Raw genomic sequence first — 25,859 nt, forward strand, 5'->3', positions numbered from 1 at the left:
AGGGATAGTTCATTTGAAATAGGTTTCATTTTGCCTGGGGCACATATATGTCCTAAATAATAAACATATTCCTCTAAGGCTGTTCTTACACAGTTAAATCCCTTCACTTTGCAAGTGCAATTTCTAGTTTCTCAAACCCCTGTCATTACATTGCATTTTTAGTAACCTACTTAGCTAAGATGCTGTTTTGTTGTCACTGTATTTGAATAGATATAATTGAAAGGCTGGTTGGAAATAAGACATACAAATCTGTGTCACATGTAGAAAGAGCCAGGCAGCATCCATGTGAGCTAATAATACTTAAATTCAGCCATATGTTTAAAAAATACATGGAAAAAGGAAATAAAACTAAATTAACATCACTAACTTTGAAGAGACCTTCACAGTGAGCTTTAATTGTTAATTATTTTTATCAAATAAAATGGGAGAAACAAAAAGAGAATACACTAGGGTGTTAAATGAAAATGTGTACATGATGTACAAACTACTGAAACTCTCTGCTGTATTTTGTGACTACAAAATAATCTACTTACATTTTTAGATGGGTGTTACCTACAATTCCATATCCCATCCTACAAGGCTGACAACACATTCTCACACAGGAATATAGTAGCCTAACACTAAGCATGGTCTAATGTTCAAATGGCTGTCATCATCATTGTATATTCTCAAACATTAACTCCCTCATTTTGTATTGTTAAAACAAATTCTGAATTGTAAATAGTGTGTGTTTTAACGTTGTCTTTTGAAACAAGCCATAATTGCCCTCATTTCAATGTACATTACAGAAGCTAAAAATATGCCACTTATCTCACAAAGTGATACAGTCTATTAAGTGAGTTCTTTGCTACTCTCAAGAAGATTGCATAATTAAGGCTAAAGAGCTGCAGGATAAAATTTATGTAATAATACTTTCTTGTATCATGCCCTACATAGGAGAAATTGAAAACATTTTTCGAGATTTAATGCATAAAGTGCCACAACACCCTTTATGTGTCTTAGTGCTAGAGACTGGAAATGTTTATGAAACTGGTCAGTAATTGCTATTTTTTTTTCTTTCTTGTCTGTTGTTCCAAAAATTGAGAAAATTATGAAAAATTTGGATAATGAAATAATGTGTTCTTCTTGATTGGAGCTAAATTTCTTCTATTTTAATCTGAGCAAGACTTTGAAGAGGAAGTAGAGTCATACTGTGTAGGTAACAACCCATCATACAAACTTGCTTCCATTCTCAGTGCACAGGTTAAAAATACCCCCAACCCTCCTTTGCCTCCCTCCAAAAGTCCTACAGTGACTTCACACCCTACCAATTCAAATTACAAAGAGCAATAACTATTTGACCTTCCTTAACACTCTTTCTCTACTAATGCAAAATGCAAAAACACACAATCAACAAAGAATAAGCATTGATCTGATTATCTTCTGCTGCTACCCAGTAATACTTAGGCAAAACCAGAAGAAAACAATTTGGAATGCTTTCAAGCATCCTTCTAGTTCATTAAAACTTGCTTTCCTATCTTACTGTAGCAAATGTCTGGTCTGAAACAGAGCTGGTGGATTGTCCCCCTTAGGATTACAAAATCCTAAGGTGAAACAGCAGAATCTTGGAACTGCATTTGTTGACTTTGGTTATACAAATGCAGGAGCAATAACCAGGCCACTCTTGACAGCATGCTGTCACTCCAGTTTGCTCTAGTGCTAAGGACTTTATCTAAGAAAAAATGTTCTTGAGTAAATCTGTTATTTGATTTCATCCTAGAAAAAGTATTATTGAAAAAGAAAATTCATTTTCTTCCCATTATTATTTTGAAAAACAAGGATTGTCAGCAACTCTATGACAATATTTATAGAAAAACTAGCATACTATCAAGTATAAGTATAGGAAAATCTTTGGATAGCTTTCCATTCTGTGAGAAAAAAAATGCACCTTTGGTGACAAGAAAAGTAAAAAATTTCATCAAAACAACTTATTATTAGAGAATATCAGAGACTACCTATAGAAAAAAAATCTTACAATACAATATAAAAAAAATAAAGGAAAAAGTAGCTTTTCAGAAAAGGGCAATGAGGAGTATTAACTGTATGACATTTAATTCATTTACTTTGGAAATGTAAACTGGGGAGCTACAAACTCTTTTTCCTTTGAGATAAAATTCCTATGATAGTGGAATTGTATTCCAAAGTCAAAGTTGCTAGCTCAAGGTAATGCAAATGAACGAGAGAAATTGTTTCATATTGAGAGCTGTTTGAAGAACTTTGATTATACCTGTATTCATGTTTTCCAACATTCATTTGGTTTAAAATTGTCTTCACATAAAAATGTTAGAATCAAAAAACAAGGAGGAAACTACATCAGTAAAACATGTATTTTTCAAAAACTACCATCAGTCATCTTCTTTGAACTTCTAGAAATAATAAAATGTTTAAAATTGATCTGGTTGGGAGCTGCTGGGATGCAATTTGAAAACACCACTATCAGTGATACATTAAAAACTCAAAGTCATGTCACAAATTAAGCCTCTGAGTTCAGTAGAATGAAAGAGATCAAGGCAGCATTTTCAATGCTTTTTGGTTACCCCTTCTCCCCCACCTGCAGTATGTGCACATGAGCAGCAAAGTGGTTCCCAGGGAAGGTGGCCAGCAGAGCTGGGCCAGGAGCTGCCCCTGCTGCTGCCCATGGCACCATGGAGGAGCAGTGCAGCATTTGCTGGTGGGGATCTCTGTTTCCTGAAGAACCCTGGATGGCATTTCCATTCCGACATCACTTCCAGCAAACTCATGAGCCCCTTCAAAGCAAATATTTTGTTGGTTGTGAGAAGTTAACATTTGCAATTTTATTGCTTTGTCTCTTGGGCTTGGAGTATCCTTCTCTCTTTATGGCATCTGAGGTAACATCATGACTGTCCCAGAGTGAATGACCCCTGCATCATTTCTGCATCCAACCTCTCACCCCCTACCCTAAAGTCTGGCAACCTCTGTAGAAAGATAAATGCAAAACACTTTGAAAGACTCTTTTTGAGCATATCAGCCTTTTCTGATGCCTGTCACTTGTTGCAGCCTTACCTCTCTTTTACAAACCCAGCACCTGAACTTCTAAAAAAATAACAGGAGACCTCCCCCCAGAGATCTGGCTTCCAGAGCTATCACATCACATTGCCATGTGTCGGGTGCAGCCCAGCCTACAGGGTACAGCTCAATCCACAGCTCCCTCCCCAGTCCTGTGGGACTCCAAATGCATCCTTCTCCCTTTGTCTCACAGTGCTTTGGATCCACAATTGCCAGTTCATTCTTAAAAGCTTTCCAGGACATAACATTTTCAAATGTTAAAAGAAAAAATGTCTTAAAAAGACATTACCCATGGAGTTCACATTGATGTAACCTCACTTTTAACATATTAAGAGGTTACACTTGTGGGCCTGAAAACATACAATGTGATGGCAATACACACCGTGACATGGAATGGGGACTCCCAGGGGAATCAGTTTTATAGTAGCTGTGAACTTCTATCCTGAATATGTCTGTCTGAGAAACAAATAGTTCTTCAAAGGTCTCCTCTTGAAAAGAGCAAGCCATTTAAATACCTTGTAGGATTTGGACTAGGGTGATTACATACACCTAGAAGATCTACCTCTACCTGTGAAGCTGCTAACTAATGCTTCAAGATGGTTATCTGTAGTCTTTAAAGATTTTTTTCACGTCCTAAGTTTGATCTATTTGACTTCAAATGGCAATACTGGGTATAAATTATTCATGATTCATAGCTGACTCTTTTGAGGCATGATCTTCAAACCAAGCATCCCCTTTATCTCTGTTCCTCCCTTCAGGCCTGTGGCCTTACTCTTGGTATTAAGTACAGTTTTAGAACATCATCTCATTGTTTGCCATATTTCATAGTTTCTCGCTCTTAGTTTCTTGAACGCCTTCCACGGTTTTTTAAACTCTACATTTATTTACTATTTTAATAATAACCTAGTTCCTTCTACTTCAGTGTTTTTATTTCTTCTCTCATTTTAAAAATCCTTTCTTTCTACCCTCTAACAGCTAAAGAAATAGTGGTTTTAAAGGCTTTTTCTTTCCTTCAACAGTTTTACTTTGTACCTGATGTCAATAACATCCTCCTAGAAAGCTAAAGAGGTTAAAAACACACCCAAACACATTTGCCGTCTCCTTTCTTAGCATATAAATAACTGTTCTATTAGAGCTAGGTTTTTTTTCCATTTCATTTCCTCACCAATCACACCTTAGACAATTTTGCAACACCTACTTTTGCCAGCGGATGTTTCTGCTGCTGCCTCTGATTGTGAACAAGATTAATTTGCACATTGCTGAAGGTTTGCACCTGGTTTCTGCAAGACAAAATACTTAATAAACGAGAAACAATTTGGAATCTGCACACAGAGCAGGCCTTGTCCTCAGGCAAACTGATAGCAGGAGAAAGAAAATCATATTTGACTCTCAAATAGTCGTCCACAATAGTCTCTTCTAGAAGAGTGTCTCAAATAGAAAAGAAATATATTTATCATATTTTTATCAAAAATTGTTCTAAGTGGTTCTAAACACCAACAATAAGAACGTCATATTTTTAATAGTCAGAGATGTGTAATCTGGAACACTTTCTTCTAGGGAATTTGGTAATCTCTTTATATGTTATGGTTTTAAACCATGGTTTTAACAGATTTTAGATGCTTACAAAATGTTGACAATAAATGAGCTACTCTCAAACAAGTCAACCTAAACACAGACCCAGATGTGTCTAGTGAAAATATTTTTTCTTTCATTCTGAGCTTTTGTATGTAGGATTTGCAGTATTTTAAAAGCACAAGTCATGTGTGTATGGCTGTATGTAATATAGTAATATATGCAACCCATCACTTATTTCTGTAATTCACATGACTTCATGCAATTTATATATTCTTTTTATTGAGCTCAGTTCAAGCATAAATGTAACTACAGCTCTAAATCCTACGAGGCAGGCACCCTTCTTGAAACATGCCTACTAATGGGAGCAGCCTGTTCTTGTATAGTCTTTCCCATGTCCAGCAGGAGAAAAGCACAGCTCATGTGGGAGTGAGTGCAGTGTTTTCCAGCAGGACTATTTACATTTTACCATGTTGGGTTCTTGTGTTTAAAGGCATTTTCTTTTCTTACTGAGCTCTCTGAAGCCCAGGACATTTGGGAGGTGACCACCCTGCTTTGGGTCTGATCTGTATAACTTTTGCTCTTTGATGTTTTGCCTTCTAGAGTCTCATACTCAAGTAAAATTTAGTATTTTCTTAGTTAGTTGAATTGGTTTTCTGGGGGTTTAAAACTAAATATCCACTGATGAAATATCCTAAAATATTTAATCAAAGCTAAAAATAAACAGAATTTAAGCACTTAAAAAAAAGAAAGGAAAAAAAAGTCTGTCTAATGCTGGAAGCTGAGCAATAAAGGCAGATGCATCCCTCCCTCCCAGCACCCCTTGGGCTCTTTGTTTATGGTACTGTCTTCCCAGTCATCTCCCTGTGCACCCACTGGAAGCGAGATGCTGCTGTTTGAGTGGTATTTCCTTGTATAAATATTTCTTCTGCTGGGGCGTTCAGACAGAATGAATCTGTGAAATCTGTAGCTCCCCTGCAGAACGTTGCCTCCACGCAGTCATGCCTTCTCTCCTCTGGAGAGGAAGTAGAAGGAAACGTCAAGTTTTATTGCAGCCCCAGGTTATGTACTACTGTCTCCTGGCCCTGAAAATAACTGGAAACATGAAAACCCAAGATTAAATGTACTGTATCCTCAAATTCCTCTTCTCCCCAAATGAAAGGCATTCAGAGGAATTCAAGAATGACCTCTGCTGTGCAAGACAATTCACAAAGATATAAAAGCAAATCTGAGAAGGGATGTTTATGAACTATATTAGTCACTTGCAGTTATTTCAGCAACCAGGACTTGCAGAAAGCTGATGAAACAGTACTAATTTCAAGGGAGTTCTTCAACATGTCTGTAGGACTGCTGTTATTTAGATCAACATTATTAAATACTTGATTTTTTTATCTCATTGCAGTCACCAAATAGACCTGTATCTAATTTTTATTAGCAGTTTTTAACCTAGACCTCAAAGTGTCACATTTATTTAATTCCCATTTTTACATCTTATATTTCTTGTATTACCCCTAGACTTGCCCAGACTCTCTTTTCAGACAAATCCTTTGCAGAGTCACCTAGAAAGTCCGAATACCATGGTATGGTATCAATCTTGTGCTTTGCCACCCCATAAAACAAAAACAATCACCATTTTGTGCTTTCTTTCTCTGACACGAACTGCTGAAAATTTCAACATGATAAAATTTACATAATTTTGACAATCCTTATTCCATGCCATTTCATAATTCTGATAGTGTGTTTGATCTAAAGTACCAGGGATGTGTTGTACTTCAGGATTTGAAGCACAGAAACAGAAGTTATTTCCAGTTCCCCCAGCAGCAGGCAGGTTTGGATGCTGTCAGAATGTGGTTATGCCATCTGGATACCTTAAAATGAATGAAATATTACATATAAAATATATGTAATATAATATATGTAATATAAAGTTTTATTATAATAAGACATATTTATTATATGCTGTTGCTTATATTGATGACTGCATTTTATCAAAACCTACATTATTATGGCAATAGGTTAAATAATCAAAATTAAGCAAGTCATTATTTTAAACATGCACAGAGCCCTGCTATAGGTGCATAATTTCCTTGAAGCAGACAGCTTTTCTTGAGGTATTCAGATAGCAACCAGACATCCAAAAAAGCAAAGGACACAGGATGTGTCAGGCACAGCAAAATTCCTGACTGAACAGCACCCCAGCTGGTGCTGCTGCTTGCAAATGGTGACTCTCTACTTTCTCTCCTTACTTGATATTTCCTGTAATCCTCACATTTTTTAGCCTCTGAACTGGATGCACTTTTTGTCACAGGGAGCCAAAGAGGTTCTTGAGAACCTGAACAATTCCAAAGCATTCAGAGATGAGACAGTAAAACCCTCATCCTTGGCTGATGCTTCCTAGGCAAGGAGGAACTGGAAAGAGCAGAAGGCACCATAAGTTGAAGATTATTTGCACACTGGAACGTAATGGTTCACTCGCAGAAGTAGCAACCCATTGCTGCTGTCATATCTGAATACTAATCCTGCACACTAAAAACCCTCCTGTGTTTGCTAATGCTAATGTAATAGCTTATTCACCTTCACAGACAAGCAAAAAAAAAAATTGTTTTTAATTATGTCACAAACTAGGAAAAAAAAAAGTTATATCATGGGCAAACACACACAGTCAGTAATGTTCATTTTCCTTTCAGACTTCTGGCACTCACAGATAAAACCTTAGAGACAAACATACCTAAGCTTCCATTCAGTACATTTCCACATACTGACATTTCTCAGCAACAAAAAATTCTCAGGCTAAATCTTGTCTCTGTGATTCCAGAGAGAAGGTGCAGACAAGAGTAATAGATTTTAATTACTGCCTAGTGTCATTACATTATTTCCTCCTATAATTAGAAACTAATGAGAAACGGAACACATTCTATCAAATGAACTGAGAAAACAGCATTTCAAGTGGAATGAGTGGCCAAGGACCAAACAAAATCCAGAACTGTTGGGCAGAAAGTCATGTTCATACATAAAGAAATTTCATTTGCTTGGATGAGTCTAATGATTCATCTCATTTTGCAGAAGTTTCATCAGCTGAGATTGTCATTTCACAAACATAAACTAATTTCATCTCTCTTCTGCCTGCTCCCACAGGAAATCAAGGTGTTTAATGACAGACATATTAACACACAGACATACACCTTAGTGCCTTACTTTTTAAAAACTGCACCAAAAATAAAACCAGATCTCCTCCCGTCTCCTGCCCTCCATCCAGCTGTGCAATGCAGTTAGGATTCATCCCTTGGAATGTAAATTGAAAACCAGGCTTGCAGCTATCTGAATCCCAGAGATAATCTTATATAAATGGACTACTGTGCAAGCTTTGTCAAAATCTTAGTATTGTTTTACCTCATTGCATAATCACAGCTTAGAAATGGATATTAAGAATTTCTATTATTAGATTTTTTGGGGAAATCTCTCGGTACAGTTGCTGTGCTCTACCAGCAATGACCACAGCTCACCTCATTTTTATGTAATGCCAGCAGTCTGGTAGGGAATGGCACTGCTTCCATGTGCAAGTCTGTTAAAAGCAAACACCTGCAATGCCATGGCATATTTTCTTTCTTTGTCCTAAATATTTACACCATTTTATTTAATTTTACATCGTGACTTCTCTATGACACAATTAGTGGTATTTTGCAGCTAAACCTCAGAGGGAAAGAGATTATTAAGCATTTTTGGAAAGGAAGAGACTCAATTTTTTTTAAACTCTCTGGCTCTTAAGCAGTCTAAAAATCTGTCAATGAAAGAACAAAAAGCTGTGGAGGACAGCACCAATGAAAAGGGCATTTGGCAAAGAATGAGATAAGAAGACCTCAAGATCAGATCCCTGGGGAACAGTGTTCCCTCTGGTTTTGCTTTCTCCCCAGACTTCTCATTTCTGTCTGTGGGAACAAATATACCTCATACATATCAGCATATGATTAGTACTGTGGTCAAATTTTCATCCTGTCTTTCAGAAAATTAATTCAGTCATGTGCCCAGTGATCAAATACTTCAGCCAAAAATATTTTTGTGCCATATATGTAAAAACATTGCACAGTGACAAAAGACCAGTTTTAGAAAGACAATGGTACTGAACTTGACAGACTTATGAACTTTCTGATCTGTTGGAAAATGAAAAGAAAAATAGGTCACTTTAGGTTTCACACAAGATAATTATTGGAATAGGTTAAATCTGAATCCTCATAGAAAACTGTGTCTTGAGAACAAATATAATATTTTCTTTATGCCACTGTAACAGTCTAAGACATCTCACTGAACCACTGAGTCTGCAGGCTGACTCAGTGCCCCCACCAAGACAGTAAAAGCCAGCAGAACTCCAAATATAGACCCTGTCAGGGAAGAAAAGAGATGGACACAAAAGCCAAATGAAGATTCATCAGGACAAATACTAATACAAATCTAAAGCTATTTATGTGATTTTTCATCCTAGATTAGAGCTGGACTGTACAATGTAATCCACAGTCTGATATTTGCTTGAGCTGGTAGAGAGGTCTGAATCCTGATACCAATTCTTCCCTTTTCCTGCCTTTTCTGGGGACAGGGATCTGCCTCAGCCACTGCTGAGCAGAACATACATCAGAGTTCTGGTACCAACACCTGATTTGACATTTGTCTGCATTCTTTTCTTTTTCTTTCATTTTCTCTCCAGTTGCAGCAGCTTTTGGGTAACCTCCAGCATGCCAGGAGGGCACACAGTGGGAAGGAAATCAGCTGCTTTACAGGCAATGCCCCACAAGTTTACCAATTAGTTATTTTCTATTATTGCTGAATATCTGTCTAAAAATGGCACTAAGCCTAACTCTTTTATGAAGGATGCAGAATTTTGAATCCTTTTGGTCCTGGTTGCTATTATTTTTATAGTTTGTACTAATCCAGCAACTTTTTAAGAACTAGAGAGATTTAGAAGCTCCTACAGGAGATGTTCATAGACATCATGCACTGCTTTCTAATGGTATTTCCAGGTACCATGACTAAACCCAAGAAAACACATCTATTCCATCAAACTACCATTTACCATTCCTTCTTTTAAAATAAACCAAGAGCACTAGCTGTGTTCTCTGCCTAAAGAAAAAGACTGCTGGCCACGCTGACAGCAAAACAGAGAGAGAGCAAGGATGTATCTATTAGGTATTTATGAGGAAAAGAAGATAAAGTCTGCTGCCACAGTTGTTCTTCATTAACAATTGATTCAGTTTATATTCATTACTTGTAGCACAAAGGTGAGGCTACTTTGGGGATATTTCTATCACACAAGACTTGGCTTGGTCTTTAAAAGTGCTCCTCTAATACCAGACCCACACAAGTCAGTTGTGCCATTTCAGTGTTCGTACAAACACTCAATGGCAAGAATAATTAGAAATTTTTAAGATTCAGTTTTCCACTGGCAGACTTGCAAGCTTTTCTCATTTCTATTCTGTGGTGACAGTGCCCTCCTGTGGCACGAGGTTTTGTTTTTGCTTTTTCCCCTATGTATACTCCATCCAGAAAGATGAACTGGATAGGGTTTCCCATCTAGAAGCATGTAATTTATTTATATAGTTGTTTATATGAAGTAATTTTGAGAAAATGTTCCATTTTTATCTATATTTTAACATGTCCCTTTAAACAAATATTTTAAAAAGTGCTTGCTCCTCTCTGTATGGTTTCTGTGTAAATCTGGGGGATAAAAGCCCATTGGGTATCTGGACAGTGGGTGCACCTCTGTCTGTAGGAGCCAGGTGGTTGGTATTTGCTGCACAAACAAAACTGTGCTTATTACATACCATATAACCTACATCAATCCTAGTTTTTAGTAATTTGATATGTTCTTAAGGAGCAAATGAAGGCTAGAAATTCTGGGAGAGTTTGGCAAATGCATTACTCTTCTGCTATCTGATTTTTTTTTTTGGCAGTTTAACAAATTCATGTAGGGGAGAAAAAATTCAGATTTTAAAACTTTATAATAAAGGTACTTGGTAGCTTTTTCTGGTAATTATTGACTCATTACCAATGTTCTCCTACATAATTTGTTTTCTCCACAAATTGTAAAATTTTAAACACAAAAGGCACTACATTATAAATATTATCAGAATAACTAAAACAGACATTGATTTTTTTATACTACTAAACATTGGCAAAATTATTCAACGTAACCAAACACTCAAAGAAAATCCTGTTCAGACCCTGGAATAGAAGACTTGTCATTACTCAGGGAGAAGATCTCCACCATGAAACTCCTGACACCCTGGAGTCAGCATGAGGTGATGAGCTCATGTGCTATAAACTCTCAGCAGCACAGAGAAATGCTGGACATTTTAGGCAGTGGAATATATAAAGGAAAAACACAGACTGAGAAGAGAGCCACTTCTACCATCCCTCTGTTCCTGCCATTCAGAATGGTGTGTAGCTTTGCAAGAAACAGAAATAAATAGTCTTCTTATAAACTCTCAAAAACCTTATTCATATGGACATGCCTATGCATACATTCACTGTTTTCCAAAGCTTTTAAGTTAGCCATGAATGACTAATGATGTGAACACACAACAAGGCCAGCCCTTCACCTAATTGAATTTCCCTGTTCAAAACTCTGTATCCTTAACAGAAATTAAACACTGAATTTTCCCCAGTCAAAAACCATCTGAGAATGAAGTAACACATACAAGGAACTTGACTGTGTGGCCAATATATGATTTTTGAAGCTCTTCTGCAATTCTTTCAATAATTGAAATCCAGCAGTATTTTAAACAACAGAAAGAATCTCATAATACTAAGTGTGAGATAATCTTAGCTCTAAGTGCTGCTACCTGAACTATAATTAAGACACCAATTTCTTGTGGTGTTTTAAAGGTGTTCTTTTCTCTTGCATTTGCACTAGCTTCCAAATCAGTTCTGAGCACAAATTAGAGGCTTTTTTCCCCAGTACCTTACATTTTGCACAGTCACTTAAACATGCATAAAGAGAGCATGGGTGTAATTCCCCATTCGCTTTGCACAGGTACAAACGACTCTTCAACCAGGGAGCAATGAAGGATCACACCCACTGAGCTGATTAAATCACTTAAGCACAGTGTACATTCCCTCTGGCTGTGCTTCCTGGCACGACTAATTCCTTCTATTGAACCTTTGGGACCTAGGCCAGCACATATGCACAGATGGTTCCTCAAATCAGGAATTCACTTCCCCTGCTGTAGAACAGAATCCTGGTATTCAAATCACTATGTCACACAAGTGTAGGCTAGGAGGAAGACCACAATTTCCAAAGTTCATACAGACTTCTATGAGTCTGTGTAAATTAAGATGAACAGGACTGTTAGAAATAAAACCTTTTGCAAGGGTTTACTAAGGTCACAAGCACTGAATACAGAGGTATTAATCTAATTTTCAAATTATCTCCTACTCTGGAAATGACTTAAGGTTCATGCAGTTTCTCTGTGTGCCTCAAGAGAAGTATTCCATTTCCCATTCAGTGTGGCAGCATGAAGATGCTGTCTCAAGTCAGAACACTGCTCTGTATCTCTTGATCTTCCAAACATAATTGGGAGGAATATGCACTTAGTAGAAAATATGATATGAGCATTTATACGTGAGGATAAATACGACCTGGATACCATTTTCCAGAGGGAGTGCATTCTGGTTTAAATATATGTGATTGTCCTTTTCATGATGAAACTGGTTAATTTGCTATTGTGTTTTCAGATGAAGACTGTCTATAAGCAGATACAAACACAGATTACTACAAAGGAATAGAAGAAATGTGTACATTCAGAGAAAGAGAGGAAGGATCTAAATATATGAAGGATCAGTTATTATGCTCCTCAGTGTAATAAGATTATTTATTCCAGGGAAATTTTGTATTTATTAAAAAACTGAAAATTATGGAGGTATTGCTTTCTAGACACGTGTAATAGAAACATACCTCAGAATGGACAATAGGAATGTACAGTAGAGACCTACATAAGGTGAATGGCTAAGCAATCCAATATCTTCTAATTACAATGCCAAACATTGAGTGCTTAAGTATGTTGTCTTATAAAGATACTGTCAGGTTGCACTATTATTCATTTCTAGAAAACTCCAAAAGTGTATTAGTGTTCCAAACAGCAATCTGGCAGTCTGAGAAGCTTTCTTGCTGCAGCAGACAATATTGGACAAACAAGAGACAGAGCTCAGGGAAACAGGATGAAGTAATAATGAAACGATTATAGATTTGCCAAGTGAAGACTAATAAATGACATTGTGCTGAGGATCAAGTCTAGCCATTTTTTACTAAACTAATGTCTTAGTTTGACAGCTTCATGCAGGCAACACACCAGGAGTGAAAAATCACCTGAGGCACAGAGATAATCTGAAAATAACAGAGTATTTAAACTGGTCTCAGCTAAAGAGCTGAGAAGTGCATGAATAGAGTCAGAAAATAAACCAAATCTGGATAAAAACAGGGCTGAGGCAAGATTCCATCAAGAAAGGTGTGATTAAAGCAAAGCACTGTCAAGTCCATGTTCCACAGGGGACTTGATGCATTTGACGTTTTGGATGTATGTGTTGCGACAACTGAGACTGAGTCTTAAATTTCACATCTCAGGTCTTGCATTATTTTGTATGTTCAGAGAATTTTTTATTCAAAATCTCAGAAGACCTGCTGTTATATCGTTCCAACATCACTTAAGTAAACTTGGCAATCCCAGCAAGATACTTCTCTGGAGCATTCCACCACTTAGTCCTCTTTTCCTTATCTCGTTATTGTCACAGTTTTCCCTAGCTGGCAATTGAGTACATGTGGCTTTTCACTCACTCCCCACCCACCAGCCCTCCCCAGCAGGGAGGAGAATCAGAAAGAAAAGGTAAACCTCGTGGGCTGACACAGGAACAACTTAATAATTTAATCAGAAATATGTAAATAACACTAGTTATAACTGCAATGATAAGGGGAGAAGGTGACAGAAGCCAAGAGAAGCAGGTGATGCACAATGCATTTGGTCATTACCAAAGACTGATATTCCCAACCCATCCCCAAGCAGTGACTGGCAGCTCCCAGCCCACTCCCCCAGTTCATGTACTGGGCAAGACATCCCAGGGTGTGGAGTATCCCTCTGGCCAGCTTGGGTCAGATGTCCTGGCTGTGCTCCTTCCCAGCTTTTTCTGCAGCTACTCACCTGCAGAGCATGAGACAGAAAACTCCTGAACTTGGGGTAAGAACTGCTTAGCACCAACAAAGATCAGTGTGGCATCAGCACCATTCTCATGCTAAATGCAAACACAGCCCTGTGCCAGCTACTCAAAAGAAAATGCACCTTGTCCCAGACAAAACTAGAACATATTACTTCAAGGCTAAAAGACATATTAAGTACATTACCAAATTATTAACTTGCCTTGTCCTGGCAATTCGTAAATTCCATTTGTTTTTCTTATTTTTACCTCAAAAAATAAAAAAAAGTCATCTGTACATCCCACTTCCCAAAACCCCAAGAAAGCAAGGTAATATATTAACATAATTCCTTTCTTTTGTAAGGATCTGAAACATTCCATAACACAGCAGTGCTTGCAGCATCAGCAGGCTTTCAGATGAAAAAGTAAGATATAATTTAGAAGAATTTATACATCCTTGAGTGACTCATCATATTGGTCAATTCCACACTGCTTGGCAAGTTATAGTTGACACTGAAGTTTTTACATCCCCTGATTTAACTTCTACATTAGTAGAAACCTTAAAACTCATATAAAATATATACGGTCTCTTATTTCCCTGAGCTTTCAGTTAAACCTTTCCAATTCTACAATGCATGAGAAATAAGGTCTGTCAGAACAACACTATGGACTTTTAAAGTACAGGAACTGATAGAGTTTCCTACAAATACCATTCTGTAATAGTTTGGATTTTTTAAATGCAAGTATCAGTTGGGGAAGAAAGCCTTTGCATAAAAGAATGTGCAATAATATTTGTGAGGGCTGAAAAGTCCTACAACAATTATATAACTTTTGAACTTTTGGAACCTTTTAGCAGGGAGATGTTCTTTCTAAACATATTTGCTTATGAAGTTGTGTATTAAAAAAATAAAAAAGAAGGAAAAAAAGAAAAGAGAGAATTTAGTTTGATTAGATGTGAAACACTTGCACTTAGAGTGTCTCCAGTTTGTGTAGCAGATGTCCTGTTGTCACTGTTAATGCTCTATGGGAATGAACTGCCCTCTGAAGTGCACCTTCGAGATGACAGACAATTCAAAGCTCTGCTTCACTGCCAGTGGCTGGACTAAGGCCTTTACAAGTTTGGTTTATGTTTTACATGGTCTTGTGGATTACATTATGAACAGCAACAAAAAAATTGAAATAATGCATACGCTACTGTAAAAATATTAGTGTAATAGTTTTCTGTATAAAGAGCATTCCTTGGGTTAAGGGAAAATCCCGACAAGTCTCCACAGACACCAGGGGATCACTACTAAAACCAAACCAAACAAAAAAAGTAATTGGAAATGGTCTATAAAATAGAAGGACTGAGGTTGCTCTCTCTCTACACACATAGGTGTATATTCACATATTGTTCACAGCACCCCTGGGCTGGCTTGCACACACAGCTGTTGAACAAGGACAGCGTGTGAGGGAGGGCTTGCACTATGCCCTGGTCCAGATCATCACTATCTAGCTCTTCTCAGCACAGGTGCCGAGTTTTGGATTTAACTCTAATCCTGTAGAAAAGTTCTGGCTTGGATACCTTTGAGTACAAGGCAGGAGGGTTACAGCTGCCAAACAGTTGGGCAAAAAGACCTGTGCAAGTATAGGACAAAAAATAAGGAGCAAGTAGTTACCTGGGCTCTGGTACCTCACTCATTTACTCCAAAAGAGTCCGTAGCAGTTGGAACTTCAGTAGAAAGAAACAAGAACAGCAATAAAACACCTAATTCTTAAACTTTAATTCTGGGTCTTTTTGTACCTTTTTCTGTTCTGATCTATATTTGGGTTTATATTTAATCTCTTCCGTCTGGAAATTCTTTGCCCCATTAAATTGGTATAATAACAGTGAGCATAAAATCCTTCTCTTTAAAAACGTTTGCATGGAAGTAAACCAGCTACTGCTACAAGTGATCTCTGCCATATCATAGCAGAATCAAATTGAAATAGCAATGCTATTAATAGCATATATGAAGGTAAGTGAATAAAGGGATAATTCCAAAAACTGAAAAAATAATCATTCCTTAGGAAGTTAATATACAATCCAGAGAGATGAAGAATGAGTCATACTGTAAATTTATGGCTTCAGCTTTGCAGTGCTGCTGATGAGTGCTGTTTTTTTTGATAGGTTGGTTGGACTTTTTTGGTATATGAAGGATATGCACATACACGGCAAAGTTATCTGTGACCTAAGGAAATAATCAGAGTGTAATTATTACACCTGTTCACTCATATTCAGATGTATCAGCTTAAAAACTGCATATCTAAAATCTGGGAGATTTATGTTCTTGGTTTAATTATAATATAATTAAACTAAAGCCAGTCAATCCCAGGAATATAAACATTCAAATTAAAAAAAAATTAACTAAGAAGCACCACTTGAAAAATATCTCTGAAGTTTCTTCTGTGGTCAGGTTCAAAGGGATTATTTTGGGAGAAATTTAAATTTTTTATGCCAGAAAAGAAGGAACTCAATATTAACTAAAGGTACTGATCTAAGCAGAACTTGCATTAGCCACAGAGACTCTTTGATAGTGCTGGAAAACTAGCTCACTCTATATTTGCAAATCATATCCTGTTTCCATTAGAGACTTCTCTGGGCTGCATTTCACTGAATTGCAATGAAGCCTTTGTACCCTGGGGTTCCGTAGCTCCTTTGCAATCAAGATTTTTCCCAGCAGTGCTGTAATCTGAAGTAAAGATAAGAACTAGGGTTTTTTTTTAGTTTAGGGAAAAAACTCACAACCAACAAGAACAAAAAACCCCACCAAAAAACAAAACAAAAAGCCTACCAATGAACCAAAAAAACCAAACCAACAAAACCCAAAAACTAAAAAACAAACCACATAAAAAACTGAAGCTTGGCTGTGTTCCTGAACCCAGATGAAATTTACTTAATTTCAGAGAGAAAGAGAACCTGGAAAGGGAATCACAAACTGCTGAATAAGAATGATGTGTTATGTACACCTGAGGAACTTCCAGCCCAGCTTTTGGGGTCACTTAGGAAATGTGAGTTCAAATTATTTTAAAGGAGAAAATACAACACAAGATCAGCAGGAAAATAAAATAAATAATTACTGACACAACGTAGCCCTGAAGAATAGTTAAGAGCATGAAAAATTTAGGAAGTACATCTAAAAGCATGCAACACTTGAGAGTGGAGCTGGGAGCACACTGATGGGGACACAGAGACTGGAGGAAGGCTGGACCCCCACCACACCCTGGGCTGCTGCTGGGATCATACCAGTCAGGTGTGGTTATGAGGAATAACTTGGGTAGAACTCCTGCTGTGCAAGGCAGGTTACCCTTGAAATCATACAGCAAAGTTCCCCGAGTTAATCTGCATGACTGCTAATTTTCCTAGTGTGGAAAATCCACTGGTTCTTGAGCTAGAGCTGTGTTAAAGATGTGTGTGTGTATTTGCTATCAGTACATCTGGTGAATCAGGTTAATATTTATGCACACACCCCAGATGTGGAATAGGAAAGCTCTAGCTCTTACATACAAATTTTATGTTGGTTTTCTAAAACATTATTCTATTTGTTCTGCTTTTGTTTTACAGGAGACTATGTAGTCATGTCTGTGTTCTTTAACCTGAGCAGGAGAATGGGTTATTTCACTATTCAGACCTACATTCCCTGCACACTTATTGTTGTCTTGTCCTGGGTCTCATTCTGGATTAATAAGGATGCAGTTCCAGCCAGAACATCACTGGGTGAGTTTATCTTTCCTGTTTCCTTCAAGCATTATTATGTTTAATTGACACCTCTGCAGGTTATCAGTTTGTAAATATGAGAACAGACAACCTCACATGAACTCTCCTCATTTAGAGGAATGCAGTAATTTCCAAGGAATAACACAGACTGAGCTATATTTGCATGTCTTCCTTTTTACCATGTCAGATTCTGACTATTGTAGACTGTCAACAATAAAAGATTTCACATTTTTTCTGATTTCAGCAGAATTTTTATAAACACCAAGAGGATGGGGACCCACAGCTGGATTAGAGGCAGGGTGCATTAGTTTCACTTGTTCTACTTCCATATTATGGTGACTGGCAACACAAATTAAATAACTACCTAGAAGGAATCCACCATTCTGGCTGTGTGTCAAAGTGGTAATAAGGGGAGAACGTACCACCATGACCACTTTAGAAACCAACAATCAAGTATGGACTTCAGGAAAAAAAAAATCAACTGAATTTGGTGGTATCCAAAACCTTATACATGAAAATGTGACATGCAATTAATCAGAATTAGAAATTTCTACACATTTAGCAACTGCTCCACAAATAAACTAAGAGACCAAATTAATCTTACTTGTGCAAAGAAGCTGTAACAGTAAGAAATAACAAAGCAGAAACATTCAGCTAGAGAAACTTTAACACATTTTCTACATTAAATCCACACAAGTGAGAATTATTTCAGTTTTTCCTTCTGCATCTTCATTTCTTCAGAGAACCACAGCACAGAGCATTGGAGTGGAAAATAGGGTACACAATTTTCATTCCAGATTCTCTAGAAGGAACATAACAGGGGACCAGTGGCTTCAATAAAAGAAAGCTTTAAGCATTTTATTGGTTTTTTTCACATCCTCTTTAAAAAGAGGCTATAAAATCTGTTTTAAAGTAGTACAAAATTAATAAAGGCATTCAGCTATTATTTAAAATTTTACCTAGGTACACAAAACAGAGTTCTCCCTCTGTTGAGAATTAATCTATTTGCACCAGTAAGAAAGTAAAACTAACAATGCAATAAAAAATGTGGTAGATTTTAACTGATGTATTTTTTCACATTTTTCACATTGCAATACATGCAATAATGTTCTGAAAGGGAAGGGATGGTGAGACTTGTCACAGTACTTCTATTTTGTAGATCTTTCTCTTGCTCTGTTTAAGCATTAGAGTGCATAAACCCTAAACTTCAATTTTCAATAAAAATACAAACTCCCCAGAAGTAAACTACAAAACCAAAACCTTAAATTAAATGTCTCAGAATTCATCTAACCAAAGTACTCTACAGAGCAGCACTGGCAGTGACCACACAAAAATGTTGCATTACCCCTGTTAATCCTCTAAGCTCCCATTGAACTGGCATTTCACTGCTGGAGTGTGCTACTGAATACCTTTGCTGCATGTTTGAAATTGTTTCAAAACCAGCCACAGAGACATAACTGGCAAAATCAGTTTTCTACTTGAAGTAATGTTATTTCTGTTTCTTTCTCTCTATTTACTAGGAATTACAACTGTCCTGACAATGACCACCCTGAGTACAATTGCTCGTAAATCTCTTCCCAAGGTCTCCTATGTGACAGCCATGGATCTTTTTGTGTCAGTCTGCTTTATTTTTGTGTTCTCTGCACTGGTGGAATATGGAACTTTGCATTACTTTGTCAGCAACAGAAAGCCAAGCAAGGATAAAGACAAAAAGAAGAAAAACCCAGTATGTATCTTTTTACCAGCAAGGCCTAAAATTTAATTAATTTTTCTGAGAAAGCATTTAAATCCCTCTTTATAACCGTCCCTTTTTTCCATACTTTTCTATTACCTATAGCCCCATCCTTCATAACAATAGGAATGCAAATATTCACTTTGAGAATCAAAAACATATTGCAGCTTTCTGGAAGAACTAATTAGAAGAACTAATTTCTTAGCATAAAGATCTTTTTAACCAAACTATTCTGCACAACTACCACAACTACCAAAGCCATTATTTATGCTATATATAGATCTCTTCATAGAAAAAAAATCTCAGTTTCTCTGTATTAGTATTAGCAATTTCTATGCCATTAACTTATGTCCACATTATTAACATGACTACCTTGTTTACCAGGACTACATTTAAACTTTTATATTCAGACTTTGGTGTGTTTTTTCCAATTTCCCCTTAGCATCTGTTTACTTTCTATTATTTCCTTAAATTCTTTTTTTGTATATTTTTTACCTTATTTACCTACTTTGCCTTAGAAAGTGATTTTTCAGTAGTTTATAATGATACTTATGGATATATGCTACCCAAAAGTAAAAATAATGTATATAATAACAGCAGTGAAAAAATCCTGGGAACACCCTCAGTAACAATTTGGGCTTTTGCCCAGAGACGGAAAGAATTTGATGCTTATTTTGTCCAGGACAGATTTCTCCTTGCCTTTGGCAACTGCACTGACAAATGTGTTGTCTAGAATCTCTAAAACATTTAGCTTAATCATCTCCCCCCAAAAAAAACCCAAAAACCCCCAACCCCCCCCCCCCCCCCAAAAAAAAAGAAACTAACAAAAAGCCCCAAACCCAAAGCACCCACATAAAAAAAACCCCACCAAAACAAACAAACAAAAATTTAAACCAACCAAAGGAAAAAAAAGTGAAAAATGTGAAGGACAAATGTTTTACATTAAGAGAGTATTTTTATATCCATATCAGGCATTTAACAAAGAATAAAGTAATTTATATTTGTTCTGCTAACATATTCAAAGACTTTTGAAGCTATTCTCTTTTAGTTTTAAAATACATCGTAAAAATGGATATAGAAAAAATAGCACTTAAGGAACCTTTCACTACATACTATTCCTATAATTTCAAGTTTAAAAGCTGCTGAGAGGTAGACTATAAAAAAAAAGGTAAAATGATCAAGTGATGTGTCCTGTGTTAGATGGACGTAGAAGTGTCTGTGTGTCTTATGCAGTCAGGTAGAGGACCAAAACTAAATGTACCTCAGATTTAATTGTTCTTTACATTGCTTGTCTGTTTCTGAGAAGAAACAGAACTATAAATGCTTGCCAGAATCCTAATGACAGAGTCTAACAACCATAAAAGTTGTGTTCAGGGCACAGTCTGCAGGTAAAGTCTTCTTTCTAAAAGGGGCTTCTATAAAATGGGAATGACTTCTTTCAAAGCAGTTCAGCATAAAAGACTGGCATTCCCTCAGGATATGAAAACCTAACAGGAGTTTGATATCTTATGTCTTTGGCCCAGATGTAAACAGGAAAGTGACAAATTGAAAATGTGGGGGATTTTCTGTTACAGATACTTGTTTCAATTGCTGTAATCCCAATCTTTCTATAAATTGAGTTCTTTTTGACTTACCATGTTTTAGAAACATATTTTTAATTTACATTATTTTTGTCTCTTTCTTTCCTTTCTTTAATTTAAAACAAAACCCTCTGATTCTCTTTTCTGTCTACAAAATGAAAGCTTCTTCGGATGTTTTCCTTCAAGGTATAATGTTTTTTGGAATGGAAATTCACTGCATGCGACTGCTGAATTTAACTAGTAGAGCTTAGATGAGAGTGGTGTTTTGTTTGGTCTTTTAATTAATGAGAAAACTCCTCAAGCTACTTCCTAATTAAGTAGAATGGTTACAAATTTCTAAACATTTTATTGAGTTGATTCAGCAGCCCAAATACCACTATGGTTCTGAACTTACCTAAGTTCAGGAGTGACCAACATTATTGGATCACATGAATTGAGAGAGTTTAACATGAAAACATTTCTGCTCCTCTCTCTCAATTTGCCATGGGATCTAATAGCACCAGCTAGCCTAAAACCTGCAATACACCCTTTTAGAACTCAACTCTGACCCCAGATTTTTAACCTTTGTGATTTCACTCCTAATTATAAAGCCAAATTATTCTGATGTTGACCTGAAAAAAAAAACTCAATGTCACCATCAATTACTCAAATGCTATTCATTATGCAAAAAAAGAAAAAAGAGTCAGAGTTTTGAAAGGGTTTAAGATGCATATAGATTCTAACGTTGTCAGTGGATGAACACACTGAGAAAATTACCTAATATATCTAGTTGTGTTCCATATTGAAACCTTATCTCCCTTCAGAAATGCAGAGATTTTATTAAATTTTTTAAAGGGTTGGGGTGGGAGGGAAGGGGAAGAAACCACATAAAATAAATGACATTGAATTTACATACTTATGGAATGGAATTGTTGTACTTCCCTAATAAATATCAGCATGAAATTTCAATGCCTATCATCCCAGCATTCACCCAGTGAATGTGTTTTTTAAATGTTTAACTTGCTCAATTAATTCTAATTATATGTATGTAGATATACATGTACAGCTACTATATAAAATTCAGAACATGTTGAACCTCCTAGCTTGTGAGCATTAGTAGGTGGTGAGCGGCAAATATTCAAATAATTGGAGAGTCTTATAGAGGTTCTCCTAATCTTATTCAAAAAAATCTACATTTTGTCTTTTTCCTGTGTATACATATTCTTTTTTCTCAACATGAACAACCCCTTTTAAAATCCTGCATTTCCAATTGATTCAGTTCCTTTCACGCGCAATACAGAAATTGCCTTCAGATATCAAGCAGCCACATAAACTATAAAACAAAAACTTCAAATACCATCAATTACATTCCTGGATGTTCCGTTTAACCTCTCATGTTTACTCAGTTTAGCTTTGAAGCTGATTTTCCATGGCTGTTAACTTTAGATTGGTTTGTGCTGCTTTCCCCTAATGGGTATGATGCAACTGCATTTAATAAGCTCAAGGTAATTTTGCCACTAGAACACCTCAGCAATTTCCCATGTACCCCCCAGAATGATCATGCACATGCTGACCATCATCCCCAACCAGTCTGGTGGTAATAACAGTTTCTCCCTCTGCCATCTTTTTCTTCTTTTGCTGCTCCACCTTAGGCACCTACTATTGACATCCGCCCCCGATCAGCTACAATTCAAATGAACAATGCTACACACCTCCAAGAAAGGGATGAGGAGTATGGCTATGAGTGTCTCGATGGCAAGGACTGTGCCAGTTTTTTTTGCTGCTTTGAGGATTGTCGGACGGGGGCGTGGAGGCACGGCAGAATACACATCCGCATTGCCAAAATGGACTCCTACGCCCGCATCTTCTTCCCGACTGCCTTCTGCTTGTTCAACCTGGTCTATTGGGTATCATATCTGTACCTTTAAAAGCGGTAGGAAATCAGTGATATGAGCCTTACTCACTGAATTTCTTAGAGAGATGGTTTCCTAAATCCACTTGAAGTATTTATGATGCGCTTTATAGTGATCTGAATTCTTTAGTGCCATAATCCCGTAAATATCAGTCATATCATTTGTCCAAAAACTGCCATCAGGTTATTGTGAATTACATGTCCATTCCACATGCCAAAATAATTTAAAAATAAAATCATGTCAATAGGTAATATACACCTATACCTGCTGGAATACAGAGAAACAGGGCAGACAGGACAATGGGAGCATAGCAACATCACTTAATAGTTGATACTGTGATTCCACACAGGAGTGAGAGAGAGAATTCCCAGGTAAAGTGCTGTACAGTTTGTTAACATTGGGTATAATTATGCTGTAGCTTTATTCTCTGTGGGCTTTTCTTTTTGGAAGAGTCATCTCTCACTTTGAATAGGTATTATTAAGCTAGGAAAATTAACTTCTACTCCCACCAAGATGAAAACAGACCTTTCCCTTTGCCATCCCTTTAAGAGCACATGTACAATGCTGTAAATATTTCAATACCTTATAGTACATAAAGCCTAGTGCATGCATCTTTTGGGGGCCAAAATAAATGAAAAAAGGTACTATAAAGTTTTGTCTTTTATTTTGTGTCTCTGGATGTGCTATTGTAATTGAAATGTGGACAAACCTAATTTTCTTTTTTCTTGAAAAATTGCCCCTCTCCCTCGTGCATGGAAGATCCAAGCAGACAGCACTGTCATGCAAGATATTAGAGAAGCCTTAAGGATTCAATTAAATAACATATAGACAAATCTTTTTGGCCAATATAATAGCTCATAAAGTGTAATGTATGTGTCCTCTGCAGTTGTAGCCTTCATTTCCCATTGGTAATGTTGCTATATTTCAGCTGAATCTCCAGTAATTATACATTGCAAGATCAGCTTCCGAATTTAACCCATGTGCTTCTATTGTTCTTATCCCATGTTGAGCTCCACTTTTTTCCTTACTCAAGTGTTTGTGGGGGTCTTTTATTCTTTAATCCAGTACAGGAAATAGCTTTTATTCTACATATATAGATGTCATTTTTACATAAGATCTTCAAGTTAATTTTGAAACATTAGTCCTTCTATTGTATATACACACACAATTCTCTGCCCATTCATGTCCTCGACCAGCAATAGTTGTTGTCAGTGCTGCTTTCACTCAGTGAGTACCTTTACTAAAACCAACCTTTACCATGGCTAGCACAGAATTTATAGATAGCCTTGAAAATAAAAGGGAACAGAGGGTGTCTTGGCTACTAAATCACATGTATGCAGTTATGTATGTATTTAAAACCTTCAACCCACCTGGGTGAATCCTGAAAACCACTGGTTTTCAGAACCTGTATGATGCTCAATTATGCAACCTCAAGCACATGTAAATATGACTGATGGTTTGGTTTTTTTTTTCATTTGTCAAAGATGCAAAATACCACCTCCAGAAAAGTGGGCTTGCAGCTTAAAAAGGGACACCTATAGCTCATCACTACAGAATCATTATTAATTGAAATGGAGGAAAAGGAAAGTTTTCCAATGTCTGTATAGTTTTGGAAATAAAAATGTATAAAAAAGGAATATCTCTTGATCATCAATTGCTCCTAGTCCAATGTATTTGAAAACATTTTAATAAAGGAATTGCACACACCTGTGGACTTTTTCAATAAAACTACTGCACTCAACTCCAGTTCTTCTGTGATGAGTTTGTTAACAGCATGCTTTGAGAATTAGATTGATTGACCAGTTGGATTCATCAGCTGCCTAAATGTAAGTGATTATAATCCTTATAACCCTCTGCATTGTCTCATTTTGTAGTCAAATGGCTCACATATAACTTGAAAGAATGGAGACTCTTTTGAAGATAATCTTATTCTCCACCCCGCCCCCAAAAAAAAGTAAAAAAGCACTGAATTGGAAGTACTCTAAAGAGAAATAACTTTCCTTTATCTACTTAGAGAGTCACCACTATCTGAATGAGTGCCAATCACCTTTCACATAGGAAGGTGTTTCAGATGGTACCTCTAATTTTTTTTCCCAGTAGTTAGTGATTTCAGAACTTTTATTTTCTTGCAATTAATAAGAGTGACTAATTTTATACATTACTAGTTTCAATTTTTCCCTGCTCCCATATAGGTTTTATACATAATTGCCAAGAAACTCAGTCCAAAGCAGCCCTTTAATGCTCTCAGTCCAAGTGCCTTTTGGTTGACATACACAGAATTATTTTTTTGTCATGATCTGCAGAATTAATGGGAAACTAAGCACTTCACCCTAGTTCAGCCACCAGGTTACCTGTGTGTAATAAAACCTGCAGTACTGATGAATCAGATTCAATAATGAGGAACAAATGATCCAATCGCTCACTTGTGCAAGTTTGGCTTCTCCTTCCAGCAAGGGACAAGTTAAGAATTGATATATCCTCACCTCAATAATGCAAATCATACAAACTAGAAAAGTGTGCCACATCTGCCCTAAGGAGGTGAATGAACTTTTCTCACCGTGTATCACAACACAAAATAAAGGAAATGAGACCCTAATCAATGATTACAAAAACCTCCCTCCTGCCACACTTACTGAGGGGATTTGTCATTCCCTTCTGGGGAAAATGGAGGAAATTCAGAAGGATTGTTCATGAAGAAACACGTAATTCCCAGCAAGAAACAGACATCAAAGTGCAATCTAAGTGTTCCTCTAATAGGGATTATTTACCTATCCAATACAGAAAAAACCTTTGTGTTGCAAATCCAGATTGCCACCACAGTACACAAAACATTGGGTGTGATAAATGCTATTATTCAGACGAAAACTGCCCAGAAACCTATCTACAGAGATATGGTCATGTATACATATCAGAGAAAACATTATGCTAATATATACATTCTACATACTGACTGTCCCAGTTGTATTCCAGGGAACAAACTCACTCTTGATGCACCAGGCTTGCTGAGATGTTTTTCAAGCTCATCACACTGCAAATAAATATTACTGCTCTGGGATGTGTCTGAGGATGTTCAGACTTTCAGGTATTGGAAGTTTTATCAAGTATACTCT

The 25,859-nt window shown here is 36.8% G+C and overlaps 2 protein-coding genes and 1 long non-coding RNA gene across 5 annotated transcripts in view; 1 reads left to right on the forward strand and 2 right to left on the reverse strand.

Moving 5' to 3' along the window:
- Positions 1 to 24,490, forward strand: part of GABRG2 (gamma-aminobutyric acid type A receptor subunit gamma2) — a 62,618-nt gene extending 38,128 nt beyond the window's left edge. The window contains exons 7-10 of one of the 2 annotated variants that reach the window (XM_064387377.1): positions 17,393 to 17,545; positions 19,066 to 19,271; positions 21,020 to 21,043; positions 22,489 to 24,490. In XM_064387377.1, coding sequence (XP_064243447.1) covers positions 17,393 to 17,545; positions 19,066 to 19,271; positions 21,020 to 21,043; positions 22,489 to 22,764 — 659 coding nt within the window. In that variant the 3' untranslated portion in view covers positions 22,765 to 24,490. The remainder of the gene's footprint in view (positions 1 to 17,392; positions 17,546 to 19,065; positions 19,272 to 21,019; positions 21,044 to 22,488) is intronic. The other variant, XM_064387378.1, reaches the window with a different exon arrangement.
- Positions 1 to 25,859, reverse strand: part of LOC135279841 (uncharacterized) — a 418,268-nt gene that overhangs the window by 92,387 nt on the left and 300,022 nt on the right. The window lies entirely within an intron of this gene.
- The window catches only part of LOC135279844 (uncharacterized), a 76,992-nt gene that overhangs the window by 11,492 nt on the left and 39,641 nt on the right, over positions 1 to 25,859 (reverse strand). The window lies entirely within an intron of this gene.

The sequence above is a fragment of the Passer domesticus genome, chromosome 13 (assembly GCF_036417665.1).
Source record: "Passer domesticus isolate bPasDom1 chromosome 13, bPasDom1.hap1, whole genome shotgun sequence".
Taxonomy (NCBI): Eukaryota; Metazoa; Chordata; class Aves; order Passeriformes; family Passeridae; genus Passer; species Passer domesticus.